This window comes from Nothobranchius furzeri, chromosome 5 (assembly GCF_043380555.1).
Source record: "Nothobranchius furzeri strain GRZ-AD chromosome 5, NfurGRZ-RIMD1, whole genome shotgun sequence".
In the NCBI taxonomy this organism is placed as follows: Eukaryota; Metazoa; Chordata; class Actinopteri; order Cyprinodontiformes; family Nothobranchiidae; genus Nothobranchius; species Nothobranchius furzeri.
Window position 1 is genome coordinate 38,128,463 of NC_091745.1, and position 22,605 is coordinate 38,151,067.

General features: G+C 43.7%; 1 protein-coding gene across 1 annotated transcript; it reads right to left on the bottom strand.

Moving 5' to 3' along the window:
- Positions 1–20,763: 20,763 nt before the first annotated feature.
- On the bottom strand, positions 20,764–21,648 carry LOC129163513 (uncharacterized). The gene is made up of 2 exons (XM_054741324.2): positions 21,462–21,648; positions 20,764–21,372 (listed from the first exon to the last, which is right to left on the bottom strand). Exons 1-2 carry the CDS (start codon positions 21,561–21,563, stop codon positions 20,764–20,766), a joined length of 711 nt encoding a protein of 236 aa, XP_054597299.2. The 5' UTR covers positions 21,564–21,648.
- Between the last annotated feature and the right edge of the window lie 957 nt (positions 21,649–22,605).

Sequence of the window (22,605 nt, forward strand, 5' to 3'; positions counted from 1 at the left end):
AATAAATAAATAATAATGTTTATGCGTGTTGAGTGTGTGGCATAAAATGATGCTTCGGTGTCAAATTGCTTTGAAGTGTGTTTTTCTTATCTCTATGCAAGTGTGAAAGCTTTGCTGTGTGTGGTTGTTTTACTCCTGAAAGTTCAAATACTCTGATCTTGTTTAAACTATTGCTTGGATAAATTAGAGAGAAACTGATTTTTCTTCTGCTGATTCGGTCTCTATTGTGGTTGACTTTTTCCTGTGTTGTAATGTTATAAAGCTGTATGAGAGTTGCTAAAATCTGAAGGCTGAATGCTCTTGGGTGTCGCCAGCGTGTTCGTTTCTCCGTAGACACCCTGAGCTGTCAGACCCAAGTTTAGACTGAACAGAGGGGCCAGTCCAGAAGTGCAAAGCTCCACCTACAAGCTGTCCTCTCCATACACACGCACAGACACAGAAGTACAGAGGCGATCCCGCCTCTGACTCCACCTCTGTGTGTGGATTGGTTGGTGAGCCAGAGGGCGTAGAGAAACCCCACCCTGTGGGCTGAGTTTTGCTCACACACAAGCTTGAGATTCAGCATAAGGCTATTTTTAGCCTGCCACTGCAGCACAGCTGCTGAAAAAAAAATACATATTCAATCCAGATTTAAAAGGTTCACCTATAAAAACTTTCAGGCATTAAGTTTTTCTTTCAACAATAACTAAAGCTTTTTTGAACTAACTTTACTTTAGTGTTACATCAGAAGAGATTTGATTTTAAGGCATTTACAATAAGAAGATAAATTGTTCAACATTTGTGTAAACAGAGCAACAACAGATTACTCAAGACCACAGCATCATATGTCACCAGTATCTATTTCAACTTTCAATTCTTGTTTTATTTTCAGGAGATTATAAATAATTAGTTTACTAATCAGAGGAATAATAAGTGTCACTGAAAATTCAAAATGTCGGTCACGCCAGCAGGATTTTTGGGAGCAAAGAATCCTGCTTTAGCAAAAGAGATAAAGCACATGTCAGAGAAGTGGTCAAAACGGACGAGAAAACTATGCCATCTGAAGGCACTTTCGACGTAGTAGCGTGCGATAATTTGGAATTGAGAATTCAGGATCATAAAGCAGATGGGTCCAAGAAAAGACAGCAGAAAAGAGAAAAGGAAATTCAGATCCTGGATTTATTCAGGAATGAAGGAAAGATTTACAGACAGAACTTTATACATGCCATCCTTAAAATGAAAGACAAATTGGACAAACCCCAGAAGGAAGTGAAGGCCCCAGCAGAAGAGGGCCTGTATCCCCTCTTGGGAACCGTTACAATTACGGGAGATTTTGATTTGCGCGACACATTCGACAAAGGTCCTAAGGGTTTAGATGTTGACAATGCAATTTTAAAATTAACAACATCACAGCAATCAGATGAAGCACCTGGCAAAGAAAAGCATGCAAAAGGAAGTGAGGAAAGAGAATTCGAACAAACAACTCCACCTCGTGGAACGCATCCAAAATATTGCAGTACAGAACGTCGAGCGGTAAGTGAAGAAGGACGAAGGGAGATTGATTGTTTTGCAGAACATAAGGATTTTTTGAAAAGGCAACCGAAGGCTAACTCATACTGGATTGACCTTGAGAACAAGGATGAGGATGTACATGATGAGCTAAAACGATGTTGACCAAATTATACAGGACATATCTGAAGGTCTGCGGAAATCCTTAAATCACATCACAGGCACACATTCAGATGAGGTTAGTGAGAACACCACTAGCACAAACAAGGAGAAAAATTTCAAGCCTTTTTACAAACCAGGTATTCACTCACCAGAGCGTGGTGACCCAAATACAGGTCTGACTCAGGAGAAGGAAAAACCAGGTCCTAGCAGTGAAAGCCGTGATCTGAGACCCAGACATGACTTAAAACCACCTATTCGATACACTAATAATGGTCAGTACCCAATTTTAATTAAGGGCACAAGAGCTAATTATATTCCCTGGCAGAGCCTCGACCTCACTGGTTTGGTTTCGCGGCTGCCCCACATTCAAGATGGCGCAGGAAAGTGGATTAGGACTTTCGAACAGGAGACAGCTGGGCTAATGCTTGCCCTTGGAGATCTCAAAGCTATTTTGGCTCGAGTTGTTGGGACATCAGCTATGGGAACATTGCTAGCATCCAATGGAGTCCAATGGATGCTGGACCCAATGGCTGACGGCACGGAGTTTAACACATACAGAAATGCACTCTGGAACATACTAAGAGCAGCATATCCCAACAGGATTGACCCCAAAGCTCTGAAAGGTGAGCCACTTTCAGAGACTGAGAGTCCTGCGTCATTCGTTGACAGGCAGCTCAGACGGTGGAAGCTGGAGACGGAGGAGGGTCCTGAGGGGACGCCAATAATGACTTCTCTGTTCCGAACATCCCTGATTTCTGCTCTCCCGACTCCTATGCGAGACAAACTGGAGGATGTTGTGGGACTGGACTCAATGCCACATGTGCAGTTCAGAGACCATGTAGTCCACGCAGTGGACCGCTATCGGAAAGACAATAACAAAATGATTGAGCAAGAAAAGTGCGCTCAGAGAAAACTCACGCAGTTGCACATAAATGATCTTCAGCACAAGGCGAAGACCCAGGCGGCAGTGGAGAAAAGTGACAGCAAGAGTGACAGTCAAACCCAAGCATTGCAGACAGCTGTGGCCCCGCCTCAAACTCCATCTCAACCGGTTATCAATGTCTACCCAAACCAGTATGGTAGACAGCAGCCTGGACCACAGAGACGATTTCCAAATCGTTTCCCCAATCGCTACCCAACCCGACAAGGCTGGGCGCAGCAGAACCGACCCCCACTTCCAGGTTCATGTTGGGGGTGTGGCCAGATGGGTCACCTGTATCGAGACTGTCCGAATCCAATTCCAAACCCTGAATGGTCTGGGCGTGGTCGTGGAACACGACCAAACCGGGGAAGAGGAGGTCCAGTTAATCCATGGGCAGCACAACAAGGATTCTAGGGATGCCCGGAGGGCCCTGGGGGGGAGGAGCAACTACCAATTTTAATAGCTAACGCCAATAAAGAACCAGTGATCAATGTTAAAATAGAAGGCAAATCGGTCCCAATGTTAGTTGATACTGGGGCAACCTACTCATGCATAAAATCAAATTATGCAACTCATCTCCCCATGTCTGAGAAAAGCGTAAAGACAACAGGGTTCTCGGGAACAAAACAAATAAACCCCTTAACAGCTCCAATAAGACTAGCAGTTGATGACAGTGAAATCGTAATCCCAATTCTGATTTCAGACCAAACTCCAGTTAATCTACTAGGAAGAGATGCATTGTGTAAACTAAAAACAAAAATCTGGTGCACACCAGAAGGAATTTATGTAGATAGCTCTGGAATAAACTTTCAAATGACTGCTCAGACAGAATACGCTAAGGTCTATTGGCTTGGTGACATTAACAAGCCAGTCTCAGAGATGTTTCAACAATGGGAAAAATTTATTGAAGCTCAAATTCCAGAAGCTACTGTACCGTTCAGTGACTATCACTGCACAATGACTTATGATCCATCATGCAGTAGAATCTTTGAAGAAAAATGGGACAAAGAAACAAAAGACTTGCACGTTAGGCTAGTGTCACAATACATCGTGATAGGGATGGTCGAGCGAGCGAATCTGACGTTGAAGTCTAAAATCTGCAAAATCTGTGCTTGTACTAACCTTAACTGGGTTGATGCATTGCCGCTTGCCTTAATGAGCTATCGCATGCAAACTAACAGAAGCACGCATCTTTCACCTCATGAGGTCCTAACAGGCAGGCCAATGCTAGCTCCTCAGCTTAGAGGACCCCACAAGGGGCCTTCGCTGGAACAGCTAGAGCTTGAATTCAAAAGCTATATCAAGCAACTAACCAGCATCCATAAAGCCATCTATTTGCAGGAAAAGAGAAAGGAGCTCGTCTCTAGCGCAGGCGCAGACGGGCTGGTAGTTCCTGGAGACCAGGTATACATCAAAGTTTTCAGGAGGAAGTGGCACGAACCGCGACGAGAGGGTCCCTACAAAGTGGTTCGAGCAACGCCAACAGCAGTCCAGGTCGAAGGAGGATCGACGTGGCATCATCTGACACACTGCACGAAAGTCAAAGACAAAACTCAGGGCAGTATTGTGTCTGACGTAACAAACCGGCATGATGGCCGGAGGAAAGAAGGGCGTGCTAAGCCTGATGACAGTTCTGTTTTGGATAACACTAGGGGGTCTGATGATGGTGCTGGAGGAGGTGAAGATGGAGACGATGGCCGAGGAGCAACTCGTCGACCCATCACAAGAGCATACGCCAGACGACTTGGTCAACGACGAGGCAGCACACCGTGATCAAGTTAAGTACAATTCAGCAGGGCGGATGCAACATAGGTCGGCATCCCTGCCTGCATTCGACGTAGCAATTGTTAAAACTGGTGTAACAACCACAGTTCCAAGTAATGTTTTGACTACTGGCGCTACTGCTACTGTGATCCCTGATGTTTTGACTACCACAGCCCCTGTCGGAGAGGTGAGGGCCGACTGGAGCTCTTCCTCTCTTTTACAGCTAGTGACTCCACTGATTTCAAGATCTAAAACAACGCCAATTAGCAAGCTGAGAAGCGTAACCGCTAAGCCACCTGTCGGTACTACAACTCCCACAGGAGGTGTGGCTGTGAAATCTGGCTTTCCCACGGCAACCTCTGGTAGTAACCATGTTCGTAATCTCACTCAGAAAGGACAAAATGAACAAGAAGTGACCAATCGCAAAGCTGTACCTAAGCCACTATTTGGGCCAATTAGACCTAGGTCCGGCGGTAACACAGGGCCTATCTCCCCTAGAGCGAGCAGACAATTGGCTATAGAGGATAGGCTTTGGGATGCCGCCATGCAAAATAGTTGGTATAAATGGGCTTTGTATACGACAAGAGAAATGACTTCTAATGACTGCATAGTGTGCGCTCAAGCACCCGGAATGTTACCTGAGGTTGTTCCGGAAAAGTATACTTCTAGTGAATGTGCCATTACACAACGACGCACATTAAGACTAGAAAGGAAATAGAGATAAATAAAAAGATTCCACCTCTTCTTAAGATGCCATTGTGTGGATTCCAATGCAGATTGCTCCATGGTACACGAGATAAGTACAAATATGTTGAAAAATATGCAGAATATAACATCTTAGAGGAATGTGCTGAATTTGCGATCCAAACAGACCAAAATGGTCCTCCAACGGACTACAAAATTGATTATAGTGCTGATTATGAATGTTTTGCAAGTGGAGGTTTCGCTGACGATGGAGGAGTGGACGTAGGTAATACATCTGTCAATTGTAACGTCACATGGGTATTATCCTGGTTCCAGCATGCAAATGTGACACCACTTCTCATTGACACCCCTGTTTGGTATGAAAACCCTGTAACTCTTAGTCAGGATTGTGATGACATATCGATGACGATTCCCACTCTGGATCTCATAGGTGAGCAAGACATTCCAGTGGCCGACAGCTACTGGATGTGTGGTGGTGATGTTCTAATGAATGTTTTGCCAAGTTTTTGGGTTGGGTTGTGTACGCTAGTACATATGAAAGTTCCAGTGACTATCTTGCATGAAGGTGTGAGTGAATTAATTCAGTTGGAGGCTACCAATAGACGTAGGACAAAGAGGTATGATGTGTTTGATCATAAAGTGCATTTAAACGCCATAGGACTGCCAACAGGAATTCCCATAGAATTTCAAGCCAGAGATGAGGTAATAGCTGGTTTAGAGTCAATTCTTCCTTGGATAACAATAAATAAGAATGTGAAATGGATCAACTATGTTTATTTTAATCAGCAAAGAATCTTAAATTACACAGTAAATAACCTTGGCCTTTTGGGTGAACAACTTCATGCCACCGTCAAAATGACTTTGCAGCACGACCAGGCTTTGGACTGGCTGCTGGCCGAGAAAGGTGGGCTCTGTAAGTTTCTGAACTTCAGTGGGCAAGAATGTTGCACCTACATTCCAAGTAATACGGCCCCTGATGGTGCATTTACTGAAGGAATGAGGAAATTGAAAGATTTAAAGATAGAGCTGAGGGAGAATGCAGGCAGGGAAAGCTGGTCCTTAGACTCCTTAGCCCTCAAATTGGGTCAGTGGGGAGCTATTTTGGTAAAAGCAGGAATTAGTGCAATAGTAGTACTAATTCTGATTTCTCTATTGGCATGTTGCATCCTACCTGTTGTGAGGAGACTGTGGGAGCGAACTCTGGCTGCCCAAATGAACCTTGCTGCGTCGTCTCAATATGTGCAAATGGAAATGGCCGCAATGGACTCAGCACGACACCCAATGTGCCTGGAGAACGGGACGGCTGATGGGACAACGGCGGAGTAATCTTTGCGTCTCATCAGAGATGTTGTTGTTGTGGTTACATGTACTCGACTAAGGAATCAGCCTCAAAGTCCTCTTCCAGCGACAAGACCCCTGCAGCAGTCATCAATAAAACTGAACTTGACTCTTGTGTTTTCTTCACTCCATTTCTTTTTCAGTTCTGCAACTGGGACTCTGACTCCGTTCTCTATTTCAGTTGAGCAGTTGTGTTGTTACATTAAGTATATTCATTACACCTCCTGTTGTGTTTAACTTTTATAGGTTTAGTCACATCGACATCATCTAGTCGTTCATTCGTATCCACGTCAATCATTTATTTCACATGAGTTTGTATTTTTGATTGCATATTCACGTACAGTTACTGGTTGCAATATTGCTAAGGGTAATTAATGCTCGATCATGCTTATGATTTTTGTTCTCTGTTGGAAGGTTTCATCAGTTTGTTTTCTCTTACGTGCGTTCTTTTGTTAACTCACTGTTACCTAATGTCTGCCATATACTTAGGCTAGACTTGCATGCTCACTCTGTGCTTTATGTGATCGTCCTGTTTGGGGCCAGGAGGTCAAGGGGGAATTTTTCCTGTTAAGAACAGCGGACAGGTTTTCGCCCCCTTACAGTTTGCGCATGCATTTTGATGTGTTACTGAGCTGGTTAAAGACGTCACATTCATTATTGTGTTTTGAAGCTGATACTTACTTTGTGTACTCATCCAGGTGTTGGTTTGCAGTTACTTCGTCGTTACATATATACCTATATAGTTTGGTTGAAGTTTGTAGTGTATTTGTCATTTTGCCATTCAACACCCATTTACTGGTTTATGTTAACATTCACTTATGTGTTATGTTATATGTTATGTAGCCAGCTAATTAATGGGGGTGGACACCCCCATGGGGGGGATCTGTAGGAGCTAAAAGCAGTGTTTTGTGTACGTGCATGTTGACATGTTGCTTATCAATACCAGCCGTTTATCAGGCAGCCCAGCTGCTGAGTACATGCTCCAAAACATGTTGATCTCAACTACTTTTGACCATATGAGGATATGGAAGTAGCACCCCATCATTTCTCAGAGGTGGGGGTTGAAGAGTATATGATGCTGCGTGGTGTAGGAGAACGTGGGCTTTGCAGGAGGATCTCCAGCCGAGGTGTTTAGATCGAAGCTGGACGCTGTCCCCTATGAAGTGTTGGTGATGTATGGATGAGTTGTGTAAATAAATGCCCCGCGCTGAGTTTGGACAAAACCTGTCTCTCTCTTGTTTTTGATAAGGAAAAAGAACCACACAAGTTTTAGTGGTTTCTCTGCTCCAATATGCTTGATTCAGTGGTTTAATCACCTGTGCAGCAGTCCAGGCTCTGCAGAAGCTTAACCCCGTAAATTTCCAGCGCAATGGGGTTTTGTCCCTCGGGCGGGACGCTGGAATGCTGAGGGGTTAATCACCTGCTGGTTGAAATCAGGTGTGTCGAAACGGAATTAAAACTAAAACGTGCTCGATACCAGCCCTCCAGGCTGGGAACTTCATACCACTGTTGTTAACGTTCATTTTAGCACACACTGGCTCAAGAACATTTTAAAATATGAAAAAAATTCATATCATGGCTTTAAAATGTGTGTAGGACTCCGACATAGGGTTCAGACGTTTTGCTGCAACTGTAAACACAATTTTCTGTAATTATTGAATATGAAGTTGATTAAAATACAGCTAAACACGACGTACTAGCGGCATGAGCTGCCCTGTAAGAAATCTTTTTAGTGACGTATGACAAACAGCTCTTCACTGTTTAGAGGAATTTAGATTTTTATGATGATTTATGACAAAATTCCTTAAACTGAATAACTGAACCTAGTTTATCTTTATGTAGATGGTAAAGTGTAGTGAAACAGCGTTAGTCTCAGTCGGCATAAGCAGCAGGGCCCTGCAGGGAATCGAACCCCGTCTCATTACTGAGAGTTCCGTTACCAGAGCCTTTTGCTTTGGGCGACCCGAGACGGTAAAGCAAAACCTGCATCAACACAGCATTTAATGTTGGAACATAAATTCTGTCTTGAAGCAGGAAAAAAGAAACCGTCAGAATAAAAAATGATCTCTAATTAAATTCATTTTAGTATTTTATAAACGTTTTACAGATTTAGAGCCTCCTTTGACTTTTATGCTTTTCGTTAACTTCTCGTTCTTTTACGATGTTTATCCGTTCTTTAGTCGCGGTCAAACGCATCGTAATTTTGTTCTGCGGTGAATCTTAAACTTATGTTGAATGTAAATAATCTGAGACTTTATTGCTTTAACTCATTCACTGCCATTGACGACTAAAGTCGTCATTTGCATTTTTTACTGTTTGAGCATCGCAACGAGCCCCCGCGCTGAGAGAACAAACATCTCAGCCCTGAAGCTGATCTTCATCCGCATACGTCACAGATCACATGCTCAGGAAGCAACACATCCATGTGTTTGGAGATCGTTTTGGGCCGTTTCTGTAAAAAAAAGTGAGGCGCGAACCAGAAAAGCGTCTGCCGATCACAATTCGACAACAGATTATGAAAGAACGGATAACGCTCGAAACACGCGGCTCCTTCCTGATGTAAGAGGTGAGTCTCCTCTTTGTTTTGGTTGTTTTGGCATCGACATCATGCTAACGCGCAACGTTCTGTGACTCTTAAAAACACAGTAAAAACGGTGAGAAACGCTGGCAGCGAAGGCCGTTAGTGATCAGGAAACGGCTGGCAGTGAATGAGTTAATCATTTACATGTTTAGACTATATTTTATTAGTCTTTAATATTTTAGTATTTATTGTTTAACTTTTGTAAAGAGCTATTTTTAAACGCGTGCACATTTAAACACTAAAACCTTTGTTTGCTCCGTCTGTGTCAGAGCTCTGCTGTTCAGCTCCTTCCTGGTTCCTGCAGGACCACAAAGCCCAGAGAAGCTCAGTCCAGCAGGACGTGAGGACACAAACAGACACGGAGAGCTCCTCCTAAACCTGGAATCAAACTTTTCTACACATTATTTAGAACAGTTTCTTGTGACAGAACAGTTAGTGAAACAGAAAGGACATGATGAAGATGATGTTATCGTCCTTGTCTTTCATACGGATCAAAGATCACCCCAGCTTATGCTCATGTCACCAAGTAAACGTCCCATTTCTCACTAAGACCTGCTCTATCTGCTCTACCAGATGATCAGAAGCATCACTGTAGTTGTAGTTCTGCCTCCATCTTCCTGCCCTCCTTGGTCTCTTGTTTATCTTCTACTACCTCTCACCATCCATCTCAGGTGGGATCTTGTTTGCTCCGATGGCCTCTTGTGTTCCAGGCTTACATCTTTTAGTGAACGTTAGAATATCATATACTAATATATATGCATGTGTGTGTGTGTATGTGCGTGTGACCCTAAACCAGACTGCCTGCTCCATCAGATGAAAGGAAATCCTCAGGACCCAAATAAAATAGAAGATTGAGCAACCAGAAACAGAAGCCCAGGTGAAACCGTCCACATCAGCATCTCCAGTTCTACCAGCTCTAAAAACACACTTCTTAAATAATAAAACACTAAACTCAGCCAACGGATGAAGACGTCCTGGTGCCAGATGCTACCTAAGACATCACCAGTTCAGCTGACTTGATAAAACACTTGGTGACTAAAACAAACATCTGGTGACCTGGTAAAAACAGTCCTGGTGCAACAAGCTACCTGAGACAAACGTTTCCAGTCGACCAGTTCAAGAAAGAAAGAAAGAAATGATCTTCAGTGATCCTCAATAGCAAACTCTGCCTCTACTGGAGGAGCCTGACCATGACCCACAAACACCACATCATCATCACTACTCAGACCCTCTGGAAGAAAAATATATCTCTAGTCCGAGTCGGAGTCGTCCCATCTTGGTCTCTTCGGTGGGATGTACGGGAAGCCCTCTCCAGTCCTCTTCTGGCTGGATCCAAGGACCGAGGTAGAAGGAGTGGGTTCTTCTACATCCTGGACCTCTTCAGCGCTCCCGTGGGCAGGCCTGGGATCTTCTGGAAGCTCTTCCGGCGGGGCCGGAGGAGCTACCGCCAGCCAGAAGTCTTCTAGTGGTGGAAGCTGCTGGTCTTCATCTCTATCCAGAACTGAGCTACCATAACCAGAGTCTACTCTAGAAGCCATAAAACCTTCTAAAGCTGACCACAGACCCTCAATAGCACGCATTAACTCCAACTCCTCATCACTACTCAGACCCTCAATAGCACGCTCTAACGCCAACTCCAAATCCCTACTCAGACGCTCAATAGCACGCTATAACTCCAACTCCTCATCCCTACTCAGACGCTCAATAGCACACTCTGCCTCCAACCCCTCATCCCTACTCAGACCCTCAATAGCACGCTCCAACTCCAACTCCAAATCCCTACTCAGACGCTCAATAGCACGCTCTAACTCCAACTCCTCATCCCTACTCAGACCCTCAATAGCACGCTCTAACTCCAACTCCTCATCCCTACTCAGACCCTCAATAGCACGCTCTAACTCCAACTCCTCATCCCTACTCAGACGCTCAATAGCACGCTCTAACTCCAACTCCTCATCCCTACTCAGACCCTCAATAGCAAACTCTAACTCCAACTCCAAATCCCTACTCAGACCCTCAATAGCACACTCTGCCTCCAACCCCTCATCCCTACTCAGACCCTCAATAGCACGCTCCAACTCCAACTCCAAATCCCTACTCAGACGCTCAATAGCACGCTCTAACTCCAACTCCTCATCCCTACTCAGACGCTCAATAGCACGCTCTAACTCCAACTCCTCATCCCTACTCAGACCCTCAATAGCACGCTCTAACTCCAACTCCTCATCCCTAGTCAGACGCTCAATAGCACGCTCTGCCTCTACTGGAGGAGCCTGACCATGACCCACAAACACCACATCATCATCATCACTACTCAGACCCTCAACAGCACACTCTGCCTCTACTGGAGGAGCCTGACCATGACCCACAAACACCACATCATCATCAGGAATGTGAAGGGCTGGGTACCTACCTTCATCTTCATCTAGAATCCGGATGACCTCAGGGACCCCTGCAGTCGCGGGACGCTCCACGATGAAGATGCCTGTGAGGACAAAACAAGACACATTAAATCCACTTGTGTCATAAAACAGTTATGAAAAAGCTACAATGACTTGTTTACAATACAAGAGATGTGTGTCTGCATCTGCATGTGTGCACAAGACACACTTTACTAATCTGGTTGTTTTTGGGGTTTAACAGGTTAAAACCGAGTTCTGCTTTTACTGAAAAAGTTTCCATTTTTAATTTATGTGATTGTTTATTATTTATGTTTCATGTTTATAGCTGATGTATTTGTAAAAAGATGTAATGTTTTACAGCTTGTAGACACAACACTGCTCAAATAAAGTTGTTTTAAAATGGGCTCTATAAAAATAAACAGAAGACTCATTAAACTGGTGAAAAGTGTTTAAAATAGATTCAAACGGACAGAAATGCATTTATAAAACTGAGAACCAACTCAGAGAACACGTCAAACTTTCTACTTGGATAAAACAGATTAAGTCCTTAAAGATCAAAGGTCTCTAGTTCACTCAGATTTATGGAAACAACTCATGTTCACCGATGCTAACAGGCTGAAGCTAAAGCTAGCTGTACGTTCTAGCATGTTCTACGTCATGACGTTTCATACCTGGTTCATCCGTTGCTATGGTCACGAAAAAAACATGTTTTTGTTTGAAGCATTTTTTTTAGAATCGTACATTTTATTAGTTTTAAATTTTCGATGTAAAATTGAACTAAACGGGTTTGCTGAAACCAAATTGGTGTTTTTCTTTTAACGGTTCTCTCTAGTCTGATATAGTCATCCCACCGACCTGCTGGGACCCTCGAGATGCTGAGGCTGTGTGATGAGGTTGAGTCACAGGTCGGTGCTAATGTGAGAAACCTTTTGCCTCTATCCCGCTAAAAGAACCACATATTAAGCTTTTATTTGGCTTGCCCAGCTGACAAAAACCAACAGGCGCTCCTCGCACTCACTCTCACCTCGCTGCTGTCCATCCTTTTATATCAATAGTACAAAAGAAACCGACATGCCAGAACAAAACTAGTAAAAACATTTGATGTGTTCAAACTGTTCCAGGGGAATTTGAGCCTCATGTGTCCACAGAAAACATGTTTCACCTCCATAAAACACCAAATCTCGTCTCGTCTTCTTCCGCCTATCCGTGTCCGGGTCGCGAGGGCAGCATCCCAACTAGTTCCACACCGTCCTCTCTCCGGCCACCTCCACCAGCTCCTGCGGCAGGACCCCAAGGCGTTCCTGGGCCAGTTCGGATATGTACTTTCTCCAACGTGTCCTGGGTCGTCCAGGGGGGCTCCTGCCAGCAGGACATGCCCAAAACACCTCACCAGGGAGGCGTCCAGGAGGCATCCTGACCAGATGCCCAAACCACCTCAACTGACTCCTCGATATGGAGGAGCAGCGTCTCTATTCCGAGTCTCTACCGAATGTCCGAGCTCCGCACCCTATCCCTGACCCAGCCACCCCGCGGAGAAAACTCATTTCGTATGGTAGGGGAGGACTGGGCGGTAGATCGACTGGTAAATGGTGTTGCGCCATAAATCGACTCGCTGCCAAAAAAATGATTAGCCACTAAAGAAAGGAAAGGGGGGAAAAAATCAAATCGCTGGAGAATTGTTTATTTACATTTATACAACGTTTACATTCAATACAGGGCGCCATTTTACATTGTTTATTTTTTAGTATCAAGGCTGTAACATAAAGAAAGCCAGTTCTTACCATAAACCATCTTTCAATCGCAAATATTGCAAAAAGGATTAATATATCCTCACTGTGAACGTTTAAGACAAATAGCAACACTAAAAACAACTTCCGAACTGGAAAAAACTAAGCTAATCATTTTTTGGCAGTCGATTTATGGCACAACACACCTGCCTCAAGTCGAGGAGTTCAAGTATCTCGGGGTCTTGTTCACGAGTAAAACACCAAATGTGATTTTAAAACACACATTCGGTCTTCCAAATACACGAATTTAACATTACAATAATGTTTCAGTAGTTTGTTCTTTAGGAAACATGAAATGATTCAGATGGAGAATTTAACTGATGTTAGCTTACCGTGCTCCTCCCTGAAGGACATCTCCCTGGTATGTTGGTTCTCGGGTCTTCAGCTAGCCACAAACTTCTTCAGCGATTTCTGCTCTGCAGAGGCTCTCCAAGCTCGTCCAAGGACTACTATTAAAGCAAATCTCCAGAAGCTCTCTCAACCAAGTGCTGCTCTAGCGCAAGTTCGAATGAAAGACTTTTAAAATTCGATGAGCTTTTATAGACGAGCAACGTTCGAATTCTATGACGTATACACGCACATGCGTGCAACAGATTCCTAACCTGTCTCTTTGCAGCAGGTGCACCCGAGGGATCTCTCAGCCCTCTGGTGGACAGAAGCTTTTACTGCAGCTGTTTTCGAACGGTCACTTAGCTAATTATGTAATAGCAGTGAGGACTTTTAGTGCCGTTGTGCTTTTGTAATCTCCAGTTTGAATATATCAGATGTTTTGTATTCAAACAAAAACATGTTTTTTTGTGACCATAGCAACGGATGAACCAGGTATGAAACGTCATGACGTAGAACCGCGTAGAACTACAGCTAGCTTTAGCTTCAGCCTGTTAGCATCGGTGAACATGAGTTGTTTCCATAAATCTGAGTGAACTAGAGACCTTTGATCTTTAAGGACTTCATCTGTTTTATCCAAGTAGAAAGTTTGATGTGTTCTCTGAGTTGGTTCTCAGGTTTATAAATGCATTTCTGTCCGTTTGAATCTATTTTAAACACTTTTCACCAGTTTAATGAGTCTTCTGTTTATTTTTATAGAGCCCATTTTAAAACAACTTTATTTGAGCAGTGTTGTGTCTACAAGCTGTAAAACATTACATCTTTTTAGAAATACATCAGCTATAAACATGAAGCATAAATAATAAACAATCACATAAATTAAAAATGGAAACTTTTTCAGTAAAAGCAGAACTCGGTTTTAACCTGTTAAACCCCAAAAACAACCAGATTAGTAAAGTGTGTCTTGTGCACACATGCAGATGCAGACACACATCTCTTGTATTGTAAACAAGTCATTGTAGCTTTTTCATAACTGTTTATGACACAAGTGGATTTAATGTGTCTTGTTTTGTCCTCACAGGCATCTTCATCGTGGAGCGTCCCGTGACTGCAGAGGTCCCTGAGGTCATCCGGATTCTCGATGAAGATGAAGGTAGGAACCCAGCCCTTCACATTCCTGATGATGATGTGGTGTTTGTGGGTCATGGTCAGGCTCCTCCAGTAGAGGCAGAGTGTGCTATTGAGGGTCTGAGTAGTGATGAGGAGTCGGAGGAGACTGACGTTAGCTCAGATTGGTCAGCTTTAGATGTTGTTATGGCTTCTAGTGAGTACTCTGGTTATGGTAGCTCATTTCTGGATAGCGATGAAGACCAGCAGCTTCCACCACTAGAAGAATTCTGGCTGGCGGTAGCTCCTCCAGCCCCGCCGGAAGAGCTTCCAGAAGATCCCAGGCCTGCCCACGGGAGCGCTGAAGAGGTCCAGGGTGTAGAAGAACCCACTCCTTCTACCTCGGTCCTTGGATCCAGCCAGAAGAGGACTGGAGAGCGCTTCCCGTACATCCCACTGAAGAGACCAAGATGGGACGACTCGGACGACTCCGACTCGGACTAGAGATATGTTTTTCTCCCAGTGCAGCGCCACTGAAGATCATTTCTTTCTTTCTTTCTTGAACTGGTCGACTGGAAACGTTTGTCTCAGGTAGCTTGTTGCACCAGGACAGTTTTTTACCAGGTCACCAGATGTTTGTTTTAGTCACCAAGTGTTTTATCAAGTCAGCTGAACTGGTGATGTCTTAGGTAGCATCTGGCACCAGGACGTCTTCATCCGTTGGCTGAGTGTAGCGTTTTATTATTTAAGAAGTGTGTTTTTAGAGCTGGTAGAACTGGAGATGCTGATGTGGACGGTTTCACCTGGGCTTCTGTGTCTGGTTGCTAAATCTTCTATTTTATTTGGGTCCTGAGAGGATTTCCTTTCATCTGATGGAGCAGGCAGTCTGGTTTAGCATCACACGCACACACACACACACACACACACACACACACACACACACACACACACACACACACGCACATACATGCATATATATCAGTATATGATATTTTAACGTTCACTAGAAGATGTAAGCCTGGAACACAAGAGGCCATCAGAGCAAACAAGATCCCACCTGAGATGGATGGTGAGAGGTAGTAGAAGATAAACAAGAGACCAAGGAGGGCAGGAAGATGGAGGCAAAACTACAACTACAGTGATGCTTCTGATAATCTTGTAGAGCAGATAGCTCTGACACAGACGGAGCAAACAAAGGTTTTAGTGTTTAAATGTGCACGCGTTTAAAAATAGCTCTTTACAAAAGTTAAACAATAAATACCAAAATATTAAAGGCTAATAAAATATAGTCTAAACATGTAAATGATTCAAATTAACTTGAATATTTTAACAAGTTACTGTGCGGTTAAACTAAAGCAATAAAGACTCAGATTATTTACATTCAGCATAACTTTAAGATTCACCGCAGAACAAAATTACGATGCGTTTGACCGCGACTAAAGAACGGATAAACATCGCGAAAGAATGAGAAGTTAACGAAAAGCATAAAAGTCAAAGGAGGCTCTAAATCTGTAAAACGTTTATAAAATACTAAAATGAATTTAATTAGAAATAATTTTTTATTCTGACGGTTTCTTTTTTCCTGCTTCAAGACAGAATTTATGTTCCAACATTAAATGCTGTGTTGATGCAGGTTTTGCTTTACCGTCTCGGGTCGCCCAAAGCAAAAGGCTCTGGTAACGGAACTCTCAGTAATGAGACGGGGTTCGATTCCCTGCAGGGCCCTGCTGCTTATGCCGACTGAGACTAACGCTGTTCCACTACACGTTACCATTTACATAAAGATAAACTAGGTTCAGTTATTCATTTTAAGGAATTTTGTCATAAATCTTTATAAAAATCTAAATTCCTCTAAACAGTGAAGAGCTGCTTGTCATACGTCACTAAAAAGATTTCTTACAGGGCAGCTTATGCCGCTAGTACGTCGTGTTTAGCTGTATTTTCATCAACTTCATATTCAATAATTACAGAAAATTGTGTTTACAGTTGCAGCAAAAAGTCTGAACCCTATGTCGGAGTCCTACACACATTGTAACTAACAGGTTTGACCTAAAATAAAAACCTAAATCTATCTGGAACCGCTACCGGTCCTTCTGCACTCCAGACGAGTCCCGTTAGCATGACTGCAGCAACACAGCTAACTGTTAGCAAGGGGAAAAGTAATTTGGAAAGCCACGACACACTCACACAGATAAGATCTAAAAGAAGAGCCACATATTTCAACAACGGATCCTCCAGAGACCGGCAGAACCTCAGAACCATCCTGGATTACTACAAACACAAGCTAGCGAGCTACTGCAGCATCCCAGTCAGGAGGAATTATTCTGCTGATCTATCGATTAAATTTGTTCTGGAGTTATTTCAATATAAACACGCAGCGGTTCAACTGGCAGCACGTTGTTTTATCTATAGATTAGTGAATTACATTGGGATGGTATGATGGGGCTAATGGTCAGCTAACAACTCGTCAGCTGAGGGCTACAATCTTAGAAATGAAATATTCATCTAAAGTAAACAAACTGAACTGATTTTGGTTCTGAAGATGTTCAGCATTCTCCCTGGAGTCCAGATCAGGCTCACGGGTCTTCTCGCCGTATCCCAGATCTGACCGATCTTGTCATGTTCAAGAAGCCAATGTGAAATGGTTTGAGCTTTATGACATGGTGCATCATCCTGCTGTCATGGTCTGCGTCTGCGTCTTCCCTCATGTGTCTCCTGATGTTTCTCCATCCCTCTCTGGATTCTACGGACGCTTCAAACGATGGCTTGGGAGCAGTACTGTTGCAAAAGAATGAAATAAGTGACAGCCGGTGGCATATGCATCCAGATCTGACTGAGAAACGCTACGCTCAAATAGAAAAAAGCAACTTTAGGCTTGGTTTTTGGAAGTTCCATGGCTATATGTTTGGTTTACCAACATTCATAGCAGAAACGGATCACAAACCTCTCATCACAAATAGGAAGTAGAATCTCAATGACATGTCACCAAGAATACAATGTATGATAGTGATGCTGCAGCGTTTGAACTGATATACATGCTAGGCAAGTTTGCCAGGCATGCCAGGCAAGTTTATTGTACTGGCTGATGCATTGTCTCATGCACCTGCACCAGGTGGTGACAGCAGTATCAGTATGGTGGTGGGGGAAGTCGAAACCAAGCACCCACAATTCGGTTCTGAAAGTGAGGCCAATGCGGAAGTGAAATAAATTGCAGTTCCACCCTCATCCACTAGGGGCTGGTGTCAGAAAATAGCAAATCCTCATTGACTCCCATGTTAAAAATACCATTTCACAGCAGAAATAAACATGTGTACAGCTTGGTTTTTGGTTTAAATGATCTAGTTTATACTCATGACAACTCTGAGGGGGGTGAATTTTTTTCACTCTTCTGTTTAAGTGTATTAAAAGCCTAAAATTCTGTACACTGTAAATCCTCTAATACAGGCCCGGGCCTGTATTTGACTCAAGCTCATCAAGCTCCAGGCCTTTATTGGAAGGAGGATCAGAATTAGAGGCAGGCCTCAATTTCTATTCGAGCAAAATGAACTAATGGTTCGCTGGAGTTTTTGACAATTAAAATTGTGCCCACATTTTCTAAGTTAATCACATTTCTTTTAACAACGGTAGTTTCTGCTTCAGCCCTCTCCCCCCTCCCCCTGCGCAGCGGCCGCAAACTCACTGATGCGCCTGCAGCCTCTCGGAGTTCCTGCTGCTCTAAACATTTAAATAATTATTTCATTTTCTGTTCCTCACTTCTGATTACCTTCAATGGTGTCTGTTTGTTGCAACCACCAGGTACAAAAACTAACTTGTTTTTATTTGACTATTTTTCTGTCCTGCCTGTTTATTATCTTCCTGCTTCTCCTCTCAATCCTAAAGACAAACTGCTACCTGCCTTCATATATATTCACCTTATGAGTTACCTTTGAACTGCAGTTCTAAAAGATCTACCAACCGCAAAAACAGCGGAGTGCGCGCTGCTCGCCGGCCGCACCGGTGCGTCACTGGAGGACAAGGTGATGCGCCCCGATCCACAGCAGCGAAACGCATCAGGCACAAATAAAAGACAGAAAACATAAAAGGAAATGAGCCGACATGAACGATCGTGTGTTAAATTAGTTTTTGAGGTGGCAACACCTGATTTGATAATGTTACTGTGGCCCTGCTCAGGACGCAGATGTCTGGAGCGCGTCAACAATCAGAGCTTTGCATGCACAAGCTGGTTAAGGTTAGGATGGGGGTGAGGGGAATGTTAAATTGCAAGAGGGTAAAGGTCACAATTTGGTTAAATGTCCGTTTTACGGCGGGTGTCAGTACCGACGCTCTGGCACAGCGCGTTGCCCCCCAACGCGCAGGAGCTCCTCACCTTCTGACAGCAGGCTGCTGTCTTTTCCAAGGACTGCATCTTGCCGGTCATTATCACGTGACAGCGACTAGTCAATGACAGGCATAACAAGTCACTATAGAGCGGTGAAGTCGACTAGTGACTAGTTCACATTGCTCCCCAGAGTGTTCTGCAGCATAATCAGCACGTTCTCTTTGAACTTGATATCAAATTTTCGCCTCCCCTTCGTCTCCGCACGGTTAAAGTTACCCTCACGGTCTATCACTGGCAAATCAAAAGTGAGACGGATGTCACAACCGCCCCCCCTGTGGTACTTGCTTGTTACCACATTCCACCTGGCCACAATAAAAAAAACGGCCATTATTCACCTCCGCCGACTTCGACACCGGCCAAAATGTGATACCCGGCCCTCAATTGAATACAGGCCAATATTAGAGGATTTACAGTAATTAATGAGCATCAGACCCATGTGACCGCAGAGCTAGCTCCGGGGAAAGGCCTCAGTCTGAGCCTCGGCCTCGCCTGATAACTGTTCCGTCAGTTTCAGTCTCTCAACTTAGACCATTAGTTGTAGCGTTTGTGTATTCTTTTTTGGATATTTTTGTGCAATTGTTGGACAAAATTACTTGCTGTGGCATTAATTGCACTAATAGAGCGTCCAAGGAGTCTCCACTTAATTTTTTTCGGTAAGTAAAATTATATTTATGTATTTTAGGTCACTGCCGAGCTGAGCTTAGATTTTAACATGTACTGTTTAACCATGAAATTTAAATGTAATAGGGTAAAACCCAGTGCATTTAACATAATGCTGCACTTTAGAAAATGGGTTGAAATATAACATGTTGGTGGAGCTGGGTTCCCACTATCGGCTTGTGGAGCTCTCGGGAGACCGATGTTGTCCACCCGCTTCTCCCCTCCCCACAGCTCGGCGCATCTCTGTCTGATCGCGGCTTCTGACTGCTGCGCGGGCTGCCGGCTTGTGGAGCTCTGGGATGGAAACCTTTCCACCCGGTTCTCCCCAGCAGCAGCTCTGCGCATCTCAGATCGCAGCGTTACTTGTCTGCTGTGCGGCTGCCGGCTTGTGGAGGTCTCGGAGACCTCTGTGTTCCACCCGGTTTTACCCAGCGGTCAGCCCGGCGTAGCTCTGACTCAGAAGCTCTGGTGTTGTGCACAGTTAACTCCGGTTGTAGCTAGGTTGCTACCTCCGTTAGCTTAGCTCCCACCTCTGCGTTAGCTTTGGGTTAGCTTCAGGTTAGCTTGTTGTAGCTAGTTCGACTGTGTGTCGTCTGTTGATCCCAGCCTAGGGTGACCAGATTTAAAAAACTGAAAACTGGGACACCAAAGTTTTACACAAAATTAAAGACTGACAAATCCTTGCTGGTGACTTATAACTGCTTTTTATTGTACAAAATGCAACAACACTTGAACATCCTATTAAAAATAAGGACATTCTTTTTTAGTGCAATGTTTTGTTATTTTCTTTTTCAAAATAATACTGTATTTGTGAAACACATTGGGCAATATTAAATGTAGCCCTTTTGTGAAAAGATAAACAAAGAATTTAACTGACCTTAATAACAGCTTTTGATTGTAGAATGTGCAAGAACAGAAACATTTGATCTATATTCAAAATAAGGACAGTTTTTCTAATATTTTTAGTGCAATCGTTTTTCAAAACAATACAGTATTTTTCTAAACACATTTGTTTGGGCAATATTAAATGTAGCCCTTTTGTGAACAAAAAAAAGTATTTCACTGACTTCAAGTTTATTAGAAACAAAAATATTGCACTAAATGAACAGCCCTATTGTTCCCTTTAATGTCACAGTAACTCTTTAAGAGTATTTCATGTTTGAGTGAATCTTTTTAAGCAGACTGTGGTTGTCAGCAAGTCTGGCATGAAACTCAGAGCAGTCATCAAAGTTCACCCGAGTAATGAGCAGTGCCTTCAGAGTTTCCAGTCCCAAACGATTTCTCTCATTGGTCCAAGTGTTGTTCATGAGAGAAAAAATGTGTTCCACAGAGGCGTTTGTGCCAGGTAGGCACATGGCAAACTGGCAGATGATGGCTACATTTTTAAATGGGACATGCTGATGCTTAAAATGTATTAAGATTTCAGCCCAGCACTCATCTGCTGGTTTAATGTCTCGGTCCCACAGTCCAATCTTGTCAGATGTGTAAGTTTTGACAGAAGTAACTTCGCCAAAGAGCTCCGTTTCATTGATGTGAATGTTTGGCAGCTTTGAGGAGACACACCTCAGGGAGCTCTCAACCACATCCCAACCTGGTGGATCTTCGAGCAGGGTCCAAGAGAAGCACTTCATGTCAGTAAATGAGGAGCTCCACTCCTGCAGATATGAGATGCAACCTTCATAGAAGGTGTGGACGCTTTGCTTAAACACCTCCACTTGAGGGCGCTCTTGGGTAGCCAGAATGCTCTTCACCTGAAAAAAACACCAATAATAATTCAAGAAGCATTAATATAAGAGCCTTGTTTTTACATTACTTTTAATTAGAATATGTTTAAACTCACCTTTAATCCCATGAAGAGGGCGGCCTTCCTCTCCAAAAGTTTCTCCTGTAGATCACACAGGTGCTGTGCAGCGTGGACAGCTGTGCTCTTCTCTTTCTCCATCTTTTTGATGGTGTCATTAAACAGTGACAGTTGGTTGTAATGTGTGTAAACCACAGCCAGGCCTCACACACTTGGTTTTCTAGGAACTTGATGATTAAATTTGGTGCTTTTTCCTGAGACCTGAAGTAGGACTGAAGTGCTGGATAAAGCTTCAGAACCCTCAACTGCAGGTCCCAGTGAGAGCTAATGGGTTCTGCTGGTCCCAAGGAGAGTGGCATGTTCAACATCAACAAATAAACAGAAGTCTTTCAGCTCCTCAGTTCGGACAGTGTAGATGGGAAAATATCCAAAAACCTTGACAACAAAGTTCTCAATGTCACATTAGCTCAACTTTATGTCACATGTCTGTGTAACCTAATGCTCATTGGTTGATGACGCCGTTGACGCAAGACGGCTCCTAAGTCCTGCGTAAAGACGATTCACCAAGTCACTCGTTGTTCAGCATGCCTAAAAGATGGTCAAGACTAACAAAAGAGCTACTGGAACGACACAGCTTTCTCAGGAAGGTGCCAGGAAATGAATATGCTGCGTTTTGCGTCTTATGTAAGTGTGAATTCTCCGTTGCTCATGGTGGAAACGCGGACGTGCAGAACCATGTTAAAACTAGCAAACATAAGCGGTGGTAACAGGCAGGAAGTTCGGTTAGCATGTTTTTTAGTGCTACTGCTGCTGGAGACAAAGACCTTAAACGCGCTGCTCAGGAAGCAACATTTGCCTACCACCTTGTTAAGCACAATCACAACTTTCGTTCAATGGACTGGACTGCTGGACTACTTGGAAAATTTTATGACCAGCGTTTTACGTGTGCTTGGACCAAAGCTGAGGCACTGGTGACAAGTGTAATTGCCCCGCATGCTATGGATTTGCTAAAAGAAGACACTACGGATACTACTGTGGTCTCTGTCACAGTTGACACATCAAACCACAAGGCAGTGAAGCTTGTTCCTGTTGTTGTGCGCTACTTAAAATAACCGAGGGGGTCAGAGTGAAGATACTCGACTTTACATCACTACCAGGTGAGACCTCAACCCTGCTGTGGGAT